Source organism: Metopolophium dirhodum, chromosome 2, assembly GCF_019925205.1.
Source record: "Metopolophium dirhodum isolate CAU chromosome 2, ASM1992520v1, whole genome shotgun sequence".
NCBI classification, from domain to species: domain Eukaryota; kingdom Metazoa; phylum Arthropoda; class Insecta; order Hemiptera; family Aphididae; genus Metopolophium; species Metopolophium dirhodum.
In genome coordinates, this window is record NC_083561.1 from 41,959,777 (window position 1) to 41,972,577 (window position 12,801).

At 28.9% G+C, this 12,801-nt stretch overlaps 2 protein-coding genes across 2 annotated transcripts; one reads left to right on the forward strand and one right to left on the reverse strand.

The window, feature by feature from the left end:
- Nucleotides 1-1,002: 1,002 nt before the first annotated feature.
- Nucleotides 1,003-3,086, reverse strand: LOC132938198 (cytochrome c oxidase subunit 4 isoform 1, mitochondrial-like). Its single transcript, XM_061004901.1, has 4 exons — nucleotides 2,929-3,086; nucleotides 2,582-2,839; nucleotides 1,405-1,597; nucleotides 1,003-1,306 (listed from the first exon to the last, which is right to left on the reverse strand). The coding sequence occupies exons 2-4, from the start codon at nucleotides 2,837-2,839 to the stop codon at nucleotides 1,167-1,169; spliced, it is 591 nt and encodes a 196-aa protein (XP_060860884.1). The 5' UTR covers nucleotides 2,929-3,086; the 3' UTR covers nucleotides 1,003-1,166.
- Nucleotides 3,087-6,811: 3,725 nt separating this feature from the next.
- Nucleotides 6,812-10,863, forward strand: LOC132939387 (uncharacterized). Its single transcript, XM_061006522.1, has 3 exons — nucleotides 6,812-6,826; nucleotides 6,967-7,088; nucleotides 9,999-10,863. The coding sequence occupies exons 1-3, from the start codon at nucleotides 6,812-6,814 to the stop codon at nucleotides 10,219-10,221; spliced, it is 360 nt and encodes a 119-aa protein (XP_060862505.1). The 3' UTR covers nucleotides 10,222-10,863.
- The last annotated feature ends 1,938 nt before the right edge of the window (nucleotides 10,864-12,801 follow it).

Consider the following 12,801-nt stretch of genomic DNA (forward strand, 5'->3'; position numbering starts at 1 on the left):
CAGTAAATCGACAATTGAGGATATTATCATAATGCAATGTTTTCCTCAAATATTCTTCTGTTTCAACATAACTACCCCACAAATCTAAAATGTATTATTTTTTTTAATCAAAAAAGAGCTCAAACTGTTTACTTTGAGTGTGATAAAACACTTAGGTCGATTTGAGGATTAATGATTAAATAGTGGAATATAATCCTATGGATTTTTGAGAACCTAACTGTCTGAACCGGCTATTATTTTATTAAAGGAAAAAAATTCAGGAACTTACTAGTGTAATGTTCAAAATTATTTACACTAGTTATGTGGGGCAGAAGCATTATAATAATCTGTGCGGACAAATAAAATCTAACCATTCCGATGATCATAAATTACTTTACAGGAACTATTACGCCCCATAGAATTGTCAGATTTTGATAATTTTTTATTTTTATTTGAAAAAAAAACTTTATTCAGGTCATATAAGACTGATTTTTTAATTAACTTTGAAATATAATTAAAACTGTATGGTGTATAGACAACTTCTGAAAATAGAGTATTTCAAATCGCTAGTCCTATTCGACCTGCATAGTTGTTTACTTGTTCTACATTATGTACAGAGTCGTTTTTAATTTTCTTATAATTTATTTCATTCTGAGTGCAAATGCTCAGATTGGAATTTGTTATCATACTTAATTAACATTCCTAAAATGTTCAAATTAGTAACTGATGTAAGATCCTATCTGTATGACATTGAGTTTATCTTTTTATATCTATTTGACATATTCATGACGCTAAATTCCCACTATCCCAAATTTGTGAATTATTAGATTTAACAGATTTAGGTTTCGATTCACCAAATACTAAGACATACAAATTATAAATGGTAAAATTGAATTTAGAATTAGTTAGTTACCACACTTGATTTAATATAATTCCAGATTAATCCTGTTTACAATAAATAACATAAGACATTAACATTAATGTTTCTAATTGTTTTAAGTTGCTAAAATAATAACAATGTAATAAAAACACTGATATTATTTATTTACTAGTATTTTCAACAAATAAACTACACAAATTGTTTTACATTAACATAGTCTGTTTATTTTATTCCTCGCAGTTGACTATTTTGAATTTATATACCTATATATAAAAAAAAAAAAATATAATACAAAAAGTCTGAAAAATTAACTTTTCCATGTGTTCTTTTCGTAGTCCCAATTTGAGGACAACCCATCAATTGGATCAACACGTAAATCAATCATACGTTTCAATTGGGCTTGACGATATTCAAGTGATAAAGTTGGGTCATCAGCAGTGCTTGTCACTAAAAATGATAATCAATATGAAAATATTATAATAGAGGGTTGATAAACACAACAGTGGTTTTAACTATAAAAAATTAAGAATAATAACAATACTTACAGAATTTACGAACTCCGACAAAAGAAAAAACGGCAACAGAAACCCAGACCATGACCCATCCAAAAATGGCTTTCCATTCACCAGTCGGTGCATCTACCTCAACTAATGTCTGACAAAAACTCGCTCTGTACAATGTTTTTTTTTCTTCTATGCTCAGCTTTTTCCAGTCTCCCTTTTCTTTCACTCGCAACGCCTAGTGTGAGAAACAAAAAAAGTACATAATATTATACCACTCATTACTTGTTAACCGATTATACTATTGTTAGGCATTGGTACAATTTATTATAACCTACTGGTGCCCTTAAAATATTTCATCAGTGATCTACAGACACGAGTATTTAATAAATAAAATGTTTTGTCACTCTTAACATTTTATACTAGAAAAAATTATTAATAACAAATTAATTAAAATCAATAGCAATCATTTTTTTTTTTTAAACAATAAACACAGCATATTGGGCATATTCCGTTTGGGAAAATCGATTTTAAATCTGTACCATTTTATAAATAACAAAATTGCACAGGGTTGTGTATCGTTCGGGCAGCAATATTTCTCTTCCCATTTGAACAAACTTAGGACTATCAGTATTGGAAAACTTTTAAAAAGTTCATTGATTTGGGAAATTTGTTGACAATGACACAACACTTTCAAACATTAATATCCATTATTAAATTCAGGATTAAATTGAATGAAAATAACTAAAATTCCCTTAATAATAGGTAGCTATAACATAATAAGCACAATTAAATATTACTATGCAGCAGCTGTAGCTAGGTACCTATTAAGACACATGGAATCACAAAACAATAATGTTCTTTCGATTGGTAACGTATATTTTATTATACTTGCCCAAATGGTCAGTATTATTCACTCAAAGTTTAAAAAGCATAATTGTACAAAACTTGCAATTATAGTTTATCTATTTTCAGGTAAAACAGGTTTTGTTCAAACGACCAGTGCCCAACACGGTGTACTCAAAATAGGTACGTAACATTCAACAGAAACGAACACAATTATTATATTGAATGTTCAACGTTTATGGAAAACACAATAATTGTTATAACTTACGAATAACTGCTGAAATGGTAAGACAGATCTTGTCGTACCAATGCTTATTGTTATAACTCAACAGAGAAACCCCATAAATATAATATATTAAGTATAAAGATATCATACCACTATTTCGGGGGTGTTCTTCATAAACCTAACGCTGGGGAACGGGAAGGTGATGGAGTCGAAGTATTGGGGTTCACCGTTCAGACCGTAGCCGACAATGTCACGGCCGACGATCTTGTCCTCGCGCACCTGCATCACTCCTTGTACGGGTGCCTTTGGCTCAGCCTGGAAGACGGCCGCCGTTGAGCTGTTGGCCGCCAGTTTGTTGTACGCGGACGGGCGCGCCAAGAACGAACGGACTATTGCACGGGAATACATCTGAAACGACATCATGTCAATATCGAAATGTGTAAGAGAATTTAGTAAATTACTTCGATTCTATTTCAGAAATCATTCATTCCACTCACCTTAGTTGAACGTTGTTACAATCGGTTGACGAACGGCTAGAGCAGCGACGGAGCACAAGAGGTTAAAAGGTAAAAACGATTTCGGAAAATTATTTCGGCTATGTAATCGTCAAGGGCTTGAAAATCAAATAAACACATGTTATGATAACCCGTTCAGTGCTGTTAGCGCGACATGAAAATCCGAAGCTCCGTTGGCAGTACTGTATCCGTAGTTTGCCGGGTCATTTAATTTTTAAATACTCCACAGGCATACAGAATAATTCTGTATAATTATTATAGAAAAAATGTTTATTTAAATATATGAACATCGCTTTATCGGCTGTGCGCCATGTACCTCAATCAAATAATTATCCATTATCACGCTTAAAAGCAAAATTGTGTAGTTTAAATCCCTCAACACGTGACTACAAAAACAAAATCTATTCTCTGGTACAATACAACATTATTACTTCTATAACAAATTACAAGATACCAAAATAAAGACAATTAATAGTATGTACGGTATGCTCAGTTAATATTAACCATTTTAATATATTTGTATGTCTATCATATATTAATACCCATAAAAAACTAAGAAGTGCCTACTCTTGTCTCACTTAAATAATCATAGAACCATGGGTGTTTTCACAGTGGGGGAAAGCATACGAGAGATAATTCCCCCACTGCCATTTTTTAGTGCCAAATCCCCCCCCCCCCCCCCAGAAGAATCCTGAGAATGCCACTGCACAGAACAAAATAATATTTAGTAAACAAAAAGACAAAGAAACATCCATTAGAAACACGATATTGCACAATTAGAATAAAATCAAATCAACAAGTTCGAATTTATTAAAAAAATTTCAAATAAGTTTTTACTAGTAGCATAATATGTCTCAAAATGACAAAATAAGAAACAATTATGGCAAAGATCTAAAAAATATATAACAAACATTAACAAAAAATTTCGTAGTATAATATATAATTTTATATTTTATACTTTTAATTAGTATGCAGCCATAATATCCTGATCCACATTATGTACGTACGCTAAAATAATGTGGAGCATAATAATTAGTATGAACCCCAAAAAGTCTCGAGCTGCAATTCGCAAGACATTTTTACCACTGGACCGCAACAAACTAGTAGCCACCCAAAATATGAGTCTATAAAATTAGTAAGTATTTATGTAATTTTATTAAATTAATATTTATACCTAACTTATAGTAAGATATATAGAATAACTGAAACTTGCAACAGATAGTGGCCATGATATATTATAATTTTCATTTTTCAAAATTATAGATGGTCAAAAATGCATACTATTTAGCAGCATAGGCGTGTCTACGGTGGCAGATTAGGGTACCTGGACTGCCCCTGCAATTTTTAAAGGCGCCGGTAAACCGAGTTTTAAATCAGATGGGTTACAACTTTTATTTAAAAAAAAAAAATTATTTTATATTGGTATTGACGTATTGTTATAATAACTATTTACTTATATAATTGTCCAGCTATCATAGTTTATACTAGAGGCTTTAAAAATTTAAAATTAAGAAAAAACCAATTTACTTACAAAAATATGTTCGACAAAATTAGGTAGCATCTTCCCAACTTCGGAAAAACCTACTATAAAAACTTAAGATAGACAACGCGCGATGATGGTACGGTTCGCATCTATTATTATTGGATATTATTGGGGTATTATTTTTGATTTGTAGGTGGTGTAATCCAGGGCTTTAGATAAATAATATTTCTGGAGTTAAATTACTGCAATTACTGTAGATTATTAATTGTAAATAGATAATTCAGACTTTTTTTTTAAATTATATAAATATTTAGCGCACTAGTTCCGGTTATTAGCTAGGTTGACGCTGCGAATGAAATCTAGTCATGCCTATGTTCAGAAGTAATTTTAAATTCAAATGGCTTGGTGTTAGTTGTTGTTTGGACTAAATAAAACCTCCACGTGCGTCCAGAGTGCAATTTATAGGTACGTCATAGCGACTGTTAAGACATCGATTGAAGGGTGGCCAAATAGACTTGGTCATTACACTGTTATAAAAAAGGCGCCTATAAGAGGCTATAACCTTGTAGGAATGTAAGCCTGTAGGTTCTATTATCAAATGCTTTAAAATTACAATACCGGAAAATGGTCCACTTTTTGGTAGACAATTATTTGATTTTTTCTCACTATATTAGTATATTATTAGTGGTACCTGAAATTGTAATAAATATGCGTTACACGGTTTTATGATTTTTGTTATTAGAGAAATCGTTATAAAATAGGAATCGCCTTTGGGCGAACAAATCAACCTACGGCAGTAATGTAGTGAAATAGCCTAACTGTAACGCCGTGTGGTCTTAATTCTCCGGTTTCCGTTTTACACTATAATTCTTTAAAAACATAAACATATTATTTTGTAAATTATTTTGTAGTTAAAAACTAATACAATTTTTAATTTTATTACTTACAACTTGTAAATTAAATACAAATTTAAATCTTAAATTGTTCTTATTGGAATAATTAAAAAAAAAGTTTAGTGTAAAGCCATGTTCATTTTTTTATAAGGATTATTATAAAGTTAAATTTTACGAAATTGGATATTTGCTAATATAAGGTTCCTAATAACTAATAAGTAATTCATACGGGAACCAAAAAAATTTATAAAATACATGAACGCAAATTATTGTATAGACATGAATTTAAAATTATGATATAGATAACTAGATATTTAAAGTCTAAACGGAGAATAACGATTCTAATTATTTTATTGTAATTTTAAAATATTATTAGTATTATATTAATAAGTACCTACAATAACAATTAATGCAATATTTCCAGCAAAAATTAATTCAACCTACTAAAATATAAAACTAATATCTAGTAAAAAAATTACCATAATATAAAATGTATCATAAAATAATATATGTACTTAGTAATATAGGCTGATAGGCCATCTTCGCTCAGAATCGTTTTTCGTATGCAATAATTTAGCATTGAATAACAACTTAATACAATATACACTATAGTGATTTACTCAATGACAATGTACCTACACCCGACACTGTACGGCAGAGTGGTTAGTGTTTACTGGTTAGCTACTTACCTAATTTTATACATACTTCAATCGATTTGTTAAAAAAAAAATAATTTAGTCTAGTTATAAAATAGACATTTCTAATTAAAATGATATTGAAAATATTTATATGTATACAGCGACTATAGAATTACCAATACAAAATATTATACACACTACTTGACACTTTTCGTCTCCGTCCAAATTATTATTTATTATTATAATGACCCATGTAAAATAGATGGTAGGGGGGAGGGTGGTTGGTGAAGCCCCTCACGAGTTAGGTTGAGTTAGGTTGAGTTTAATTATTATAAGGAATGCTATTTTTTTTAAAGTCCTCTTCTTTTATTTTTCCAATTCCAGCACTAGTTACACTATCCTATAATATTTAGAATTTGATAAACTTTTCACTTTACACCTTACAGCCCATATTTCGCAAAATTTTACATTTTTACCGACTACAGAATCTTTATTTGTTTATTTAATACAACCTTTTTATAACTACTAAAATTGTATAGTTCTATAATCTATTGATATAGAATTTATTAAAAAAAAAAAAAAATAAGAATTTTAGAGTCGATCTATCTGCTTGTACTGTCTGTAAACAATTAATAAATATAAACATTATAATATAATAATAAATATACAATTCTGCAGATACTGGCCGCAATAGTCTAAGTTTTTTTAAAATTATAACTATAGTATTTACGTTCTTGATTTACATGCCTACCTGATTAATATTCATATAATATTTCGTCAGACTCACGGTGTGTATATTTTGTTTGATAGCCATATTTTTCATTGAATACTGTGTACCGTATTTTTGACAAATGAATTCATTCCCGGTGAGCACGCACAAAATTAAGTCATATTGCAGTTATTGATGAAATTTCTATTTTACCGATATTTTTGCTCTTTTTCTTATAAACAAGCGTGCCTATAATATTTATATACACCTATATTATATAAATGTTTATGGTTTTAGGTCAGCGAACAAGATAAGGATGAGTTCCTCAACTATTTGGACGAAAATGGTATTTTGGATAAACTAACCGACGTACTAATCATGTTGCATAGCGAACAAGAACAACCCGCGGATCCCATCGAGTAAGTAAAAACTACGTACATTTTTTTTTTTTTTATTGAAACTGCTTTGGTCAATGATTGTCATATTGTAATTCGATAATTAAATTAGTCAGGCGGGACCTATTATAATATATAGGTATTATATAATTTATCAGGGATAACAATATTATAAAAAATAACATATAATTATGATTTACAGCCCGAATTGATGAAGTATATGTCACAGTTTTACCAAATTATTGTTAGGTAGGTATAAAACTATTGTCGATATATTAATGATAAAATGGGAATTTAATAGTTATTTATTATTGATTAGGTATAATATATTTGTTGATAATAGTAGAATACAATACAATTCACTGGAATAGTATAATATACCGAAAATAAATTTTAAATAATTATCAAAGAAAAAAATACATTTCAAAGCTAAGTTTTTGTTGAACAGATTTAAGGTTATTCAACAGCGGTGTAATGAAACTTTTTAAAGTATTTTTAGCGCGAGTTTTCAAGACAAGTACACGTAACTGCAGTTTTTGCTTTGTAATGGTATACGAAATATATGAAACTAAATTATTGTACTCGCATATAATTATAAGAACCTATTATACAAACTTTCAAATGCACACAAGCACTTTAGAAATTTTTAATTGGTAAATGTTCTATAGGTACCTACATATAAGTATATAAAAATCCATTTGTTATTTCATATTTTCATTGAAGATTTTTTTTCCAACGGTTTTCATTTGTAGTTCGTATTTAAAATAAGAAATTTATAATTTTATTACTGTTTATAGGCATATAATATCCATATACCTAGGTACTAAATACTAAAGTATGTAATAATTACACTATAATTACTTCGTATGAATGTATAATAGTATTTATATACTATAATAGCGTATACCTTTAGTTAAAACATTTAGACTTTGGTGTGAAGTGTGAAGTATAATAACCACAAATTAAAATAAACCTGAATTCTTGGTGAAAACAAGTAAAAAATAACAATTTGTAAACTTTAGAACTGCCTCTAATATTATAATAATTACTTATAAATTACAATAATTACATAATATTATGTAGCTATGTTGGTAACCGATGTAATAATTTTGTCGGAATATCGCATATAAATAATCGGAAAGTCACTCTGCTGCAAGTACAGTAGGTATCGTGTGTACTTCCTCATCAATGAGTAGGACTTAAGCCACTGTAATAAAAACAAACAATATCATTGTAAAAACCAATACATTCGTCGCTCCACTCTGAATCTAAAATAGATTAAAAAACAAATCAAAAAATAAATTTTTATTTTATTGTCAGTATTTATTTTTATAAATATTTAGTACCTACTCAATTTGTACGAATTCGTACGATTAGAACTAAAATGTTTACAAATTTAGTTCTGAAGGTATTCGAAAATCCACAGGGGAGGGGATTATTGTTTCCAAAAAAGTTTCAACGCTAGTATTTAGTACTCAACTTATACAAATTCATAATATACCTATATGATTTTACAATTCTACGCAATACGTTAAATATATTATTATGTACCTCGTACATAATATTATAACACTCTACGGTTGATCGGACTCCCTCGTTATAATTCAAGATAAGTACACACATATAAAGGTATATATCTACGTATACACGATGGACATTGGACCTTTATAGTCTATTATAATATTATATAGAATATAGAAATAATATTTTGAATGAAACTAATTGAATATTTGTCATTTTTTCTCTGTTTTGATTGTATATCACATATTCGTTTTATATTTTTAAAGACCCAAATAAAGCCTTTGATTTTTCCAAAGAAAGTATTGCAACTTCGACCATAAGTTGGACTAACGTATTACGTTGTATAACATATTTTGTTTTATATACAGAATGTAACAGATAGAACTGACTTTTAAAAATTTTTGTTCTAATCAAAATTTAAAAACTTTTTTTATATATATAATTTACCACTTGCGCTACACATATATTAACACTGAAAATAAAAAATGTAAAATTTGATATAAATTGTTTTGAATATATTCAAAATAGCCAATTTGTGAATCTGATTATAAGAATAATTTTTATAGTAAAAAAATTTGTTTAAGTCAATTAGTTTGTGTTTTAGAATATCAATATTTTTTTGATTAAATGAATTTGGTACGTAATAACTTTTTTCAAAATATTTTTTTTGGAATTTGCTGACATGAGTATATTTTTTAAATTATTTAGTATAATATTATAATTTAAAAAAATTTTTTCATACGTGTAAGAAGCATCAATTTTTTTTTCGTCATGTTTTTCTGTTACACTTTGTATATATTCATCAGGAGTGTATTTATGGTTGTAGCTGAACGTGCTGCATTCACCCCCACAAATTTCCAGGAACTTTATAAAAATGTAGTGTTTTTTTATGCATTGATATTGCAATATTTTTTTCCATTATTACCTAGTAATACATTATCTGTGACCAATTTTTTCTTAGAAATAATGGACCAAAAGTTTATCCCATAAATATTATAATAGACCACTTAATATAGAGTACACCAGCTATATATAATATCCCTACCTCTTATAGTCTTTACATTCGGTAGTGAACTAATAACTATCAAATTTCATATCAATATATTATACTGGTTTACTCTTAGATATATAGTATAATATACTATCATATTATGATCTAAGGGTTTAATAGACATAACACGGCTATAATGTTTTAAAATTATTGGTAACTTATGGTAAATATTTTGAGAATAAAAAAAATAAAAATGTTAACCTCCTCCCAGGAAATAAAACTCTGAATACGCTCCTGATAAACGTATATACGTATATGTTCTACGGGCATTAATATATTAATGTACGCATTAATAAACAATAATTTTTAAAAGATAATTTTTAAGCCTACACGTTTTTATTACTCGGACGAATTTATTAAAGATACGTGAGAAGGAACATGTACGTGGACAACCCGGACATTGAGGAAATTATCGACTTGAAGGTACGGATCGATAACGCCGCTATTGAACTAGCCGAGCTTCAGAGGACCAGGGACGAACTTAGGGCTCAATTGAAACAATATCAACATGAATCGCAACTGGATGGCGAAGGTTACGAGGAAGAACCGGCCAAAGTATCAGACAACGGAGACTATTTCGAATAATTCGGGTCACCAGTTCCCTGCCACATACTATTAAATACATAACAATTATGTAGTTTTATAAATTATGTTTTTTCATCACAGCTGTGAGAAGCCTGTAATCAGTGTAATCGACTGTTTAATCGATGGTCATTATAACGAACTGTACTCACCAACAGAACCAATATCTAAACTAATCAGTAATCCATATTATGCATAATGTAGATCCGTTTTTCCGTAATTTTTTTCTTATCTTTTACTTCCCCAATTTACTAGCAAGTTACAATCTGCTACAAGAAACCACGCTTGAAGTTTAAAATCGAAGCATTTTTTCTACTATAAGAAGTAAAAAAATGTTTCGTTCATTTTTAGGATAGACACCTACGCAGACCGTATTTAAAAGCAGTGTGCTTGGCACGCCTACACTTAAAGTATTTATATTATTTTAGTTAAAACTTTTAATGAATTTACTTAATTTATTTAGATAGCTAATAGTATAGTTCTAAGTAAAGTAGTGAATCATAATTGATTATTCATTAGCATAATAGTTTTAAAGAAAACAAGCGCTACCAGAATTCATCAAAAAATGGTAAGTTGATTTTATTATTGCTAACTGCGTGCTTAAAATATTTAAATTGCCGTAAAAAATAACTAAACATTAAAAATTAATTCTGTTTTATCGATTTGTAATCGTTAAAAAAACACGCATCGTACAACGACATAATATTATTATTTAAAATACTTCGTGTCCTATAGTACTTACGCAAACAACGACGGCGCTTATAATAATATATGTATAATAATATACTATGCAATAATATAATATATTATAGGCGGGTACACAATCATCTTGGGATTAATTACGAAATCGTCCACGTATGTCGTAGGTATGGTGTGCATAACTATGTATCAACTTTCAAGTACCTATGTTATTAATTATCATGTACAACTTGTAGTACAAACATATAAGTAATATTAGTAGCAATATAATTATATAAGTACTATATAATAGACAATTGTTTATTATAATACAAATAACATGACAAAATGGTATATTATGTATACAATGAAACAAAGGTGAGCATTAACTTGTTAAAAAGTTGAAGTTAAGTTAAAAAATTAATTTTCTTTTAACTTTTTAACTTAACTAGTTACTTCTGGCTTTTCATCAACTTTACTGTTAACTTACTAAATTTCTTTCTTAATTAACGTGAAATTAACGAGTTAATTTTTCATTTTAAGAAGTAAGTTAAGTTAATCTATTTTGTTTTTAATTTTATAATATTTCACTGTTCCGGTCTATTTCGTTTTCATGTCAAAAAATATGTATCGTAAATTGTTTAAAGTTAAAAATTTATATCATTCGAATCTAACTTATATGGAAATACTGTATGAAGTATTAACAGTATATCCTACAATTTAGTTTTGGGTTGGAAAAAAATTAAGTAGGCTAGCGTTGTATAAACAAATTAACTTTTTTTTAACTTAATAAAAAGTTAACAAAAAGTGTGTATTAACTTTTAACTTAATTGAGTTAACCTAGAGTTAAATTAACTCTTAACTTTTAACTTTTTGTTATTGGTGCATATTAACTTAACTTAACTGAGTTAAAAAAAATCATTAACTTGCCCAGCCTTGCAATGAAATATACTAATATAGTAAAAAATAAAATAATACGCAATTCAATTGGTACTCACTACTCATTATAATATGTTGTATGATATTTTGATGACCGTATTAGTTGTTCTAACGAAATAGGTTCATGTGCCATTGTGGTGGTGCACCATACATAATATTATATAGTATAATATTTATTCGTATAAATGATATTACTTGAAAATGTTGCAGCATTCGTCGTTTAAACTCGGAAAACCACATATCACCATGCAGTCTTCGGGCATAAAGTCAATTCATTAAACATATTATTATAACATAGGCACGCAACCCAGACGAGTAAAATATATTATTTTAAGCTTCACGAAATAGATTTTCTTCATCGTGTCGTATTATAATATGACAACAGTATCGAGCTAATTACCCATCTCATGTTGTGTGCGCCATACCATAAACGGCATAATATAAACTACTCCGTTTCGATGATTAATATTGTATGCATATACATGCTCGCTCGCATGAGTATACAAAACAACAAAATTGTCAACAGTCGTTCGCCGACGACTATAATACGTCTCGTAGGTACCCGTTCAAGAACTTTTTTCATTAATTTTTACACACAGCTAGTTTACGGCAGCAGTACGCTGTTCAGTTTTCACAATTATTTCCAAACCAAATTTTTTCTCTGTATATAAAACACATAAAATATAATGCGGTTTTAATGAGAACGCTGTAGAATTTTCTGGTTAAACACGGTAATTTAATAATATGCTAATAATTGGCGTTGGTGTAATCGTACGGTGCAGTATAATTCGCTACGACCCTGCAGCTGGTAGCTACCCTGACACCAGCTATCAACCTATGTCACATCCTCATATGACGGCATGACACCTAGTTGTTGATTTACATAATATCGTAATAATTCATTCAAACATAGGTTAGGTATCATTATTTTATCTTCGAAATCGCCCGATCATAATCTTATGATTA

Excerpts from the sequence above, each read along its gene's own strand:
- LOC132938198 (XM_061004901.1), bottom strand. The coding sequence starts at position 2,839 with ATGTATTCCCGTGCAATAGTCCGTTCGTTCTTGGCGCGCCCGTCCGCG. Across the intron at positions 1,598-2,581 it reads AGAACACCCCCGAAATAGTG|GCGTTGCGAGTGAAAGAAAA; the intron begins GTATGATATCTT and ends TTCTCACACTAG. Across the intron at positions 1,307-1,404 it reads TGTCGGAGTTCGTAAATTCT|TGACAAGCACTGCTGATGAC; the intron begins GTAAGTATTGTT and ends TATCATTTTTAG.
- LOC132939387 (XM_061006522.1), top strand. Across the intron at positions 7,089-9,998 it reads CAACCCGCGGATCCCATCGA|ATACGTGAGAAGGAACATGT; the intron begins GTAAGTAAAAAC and ends AATTTATTAAAG.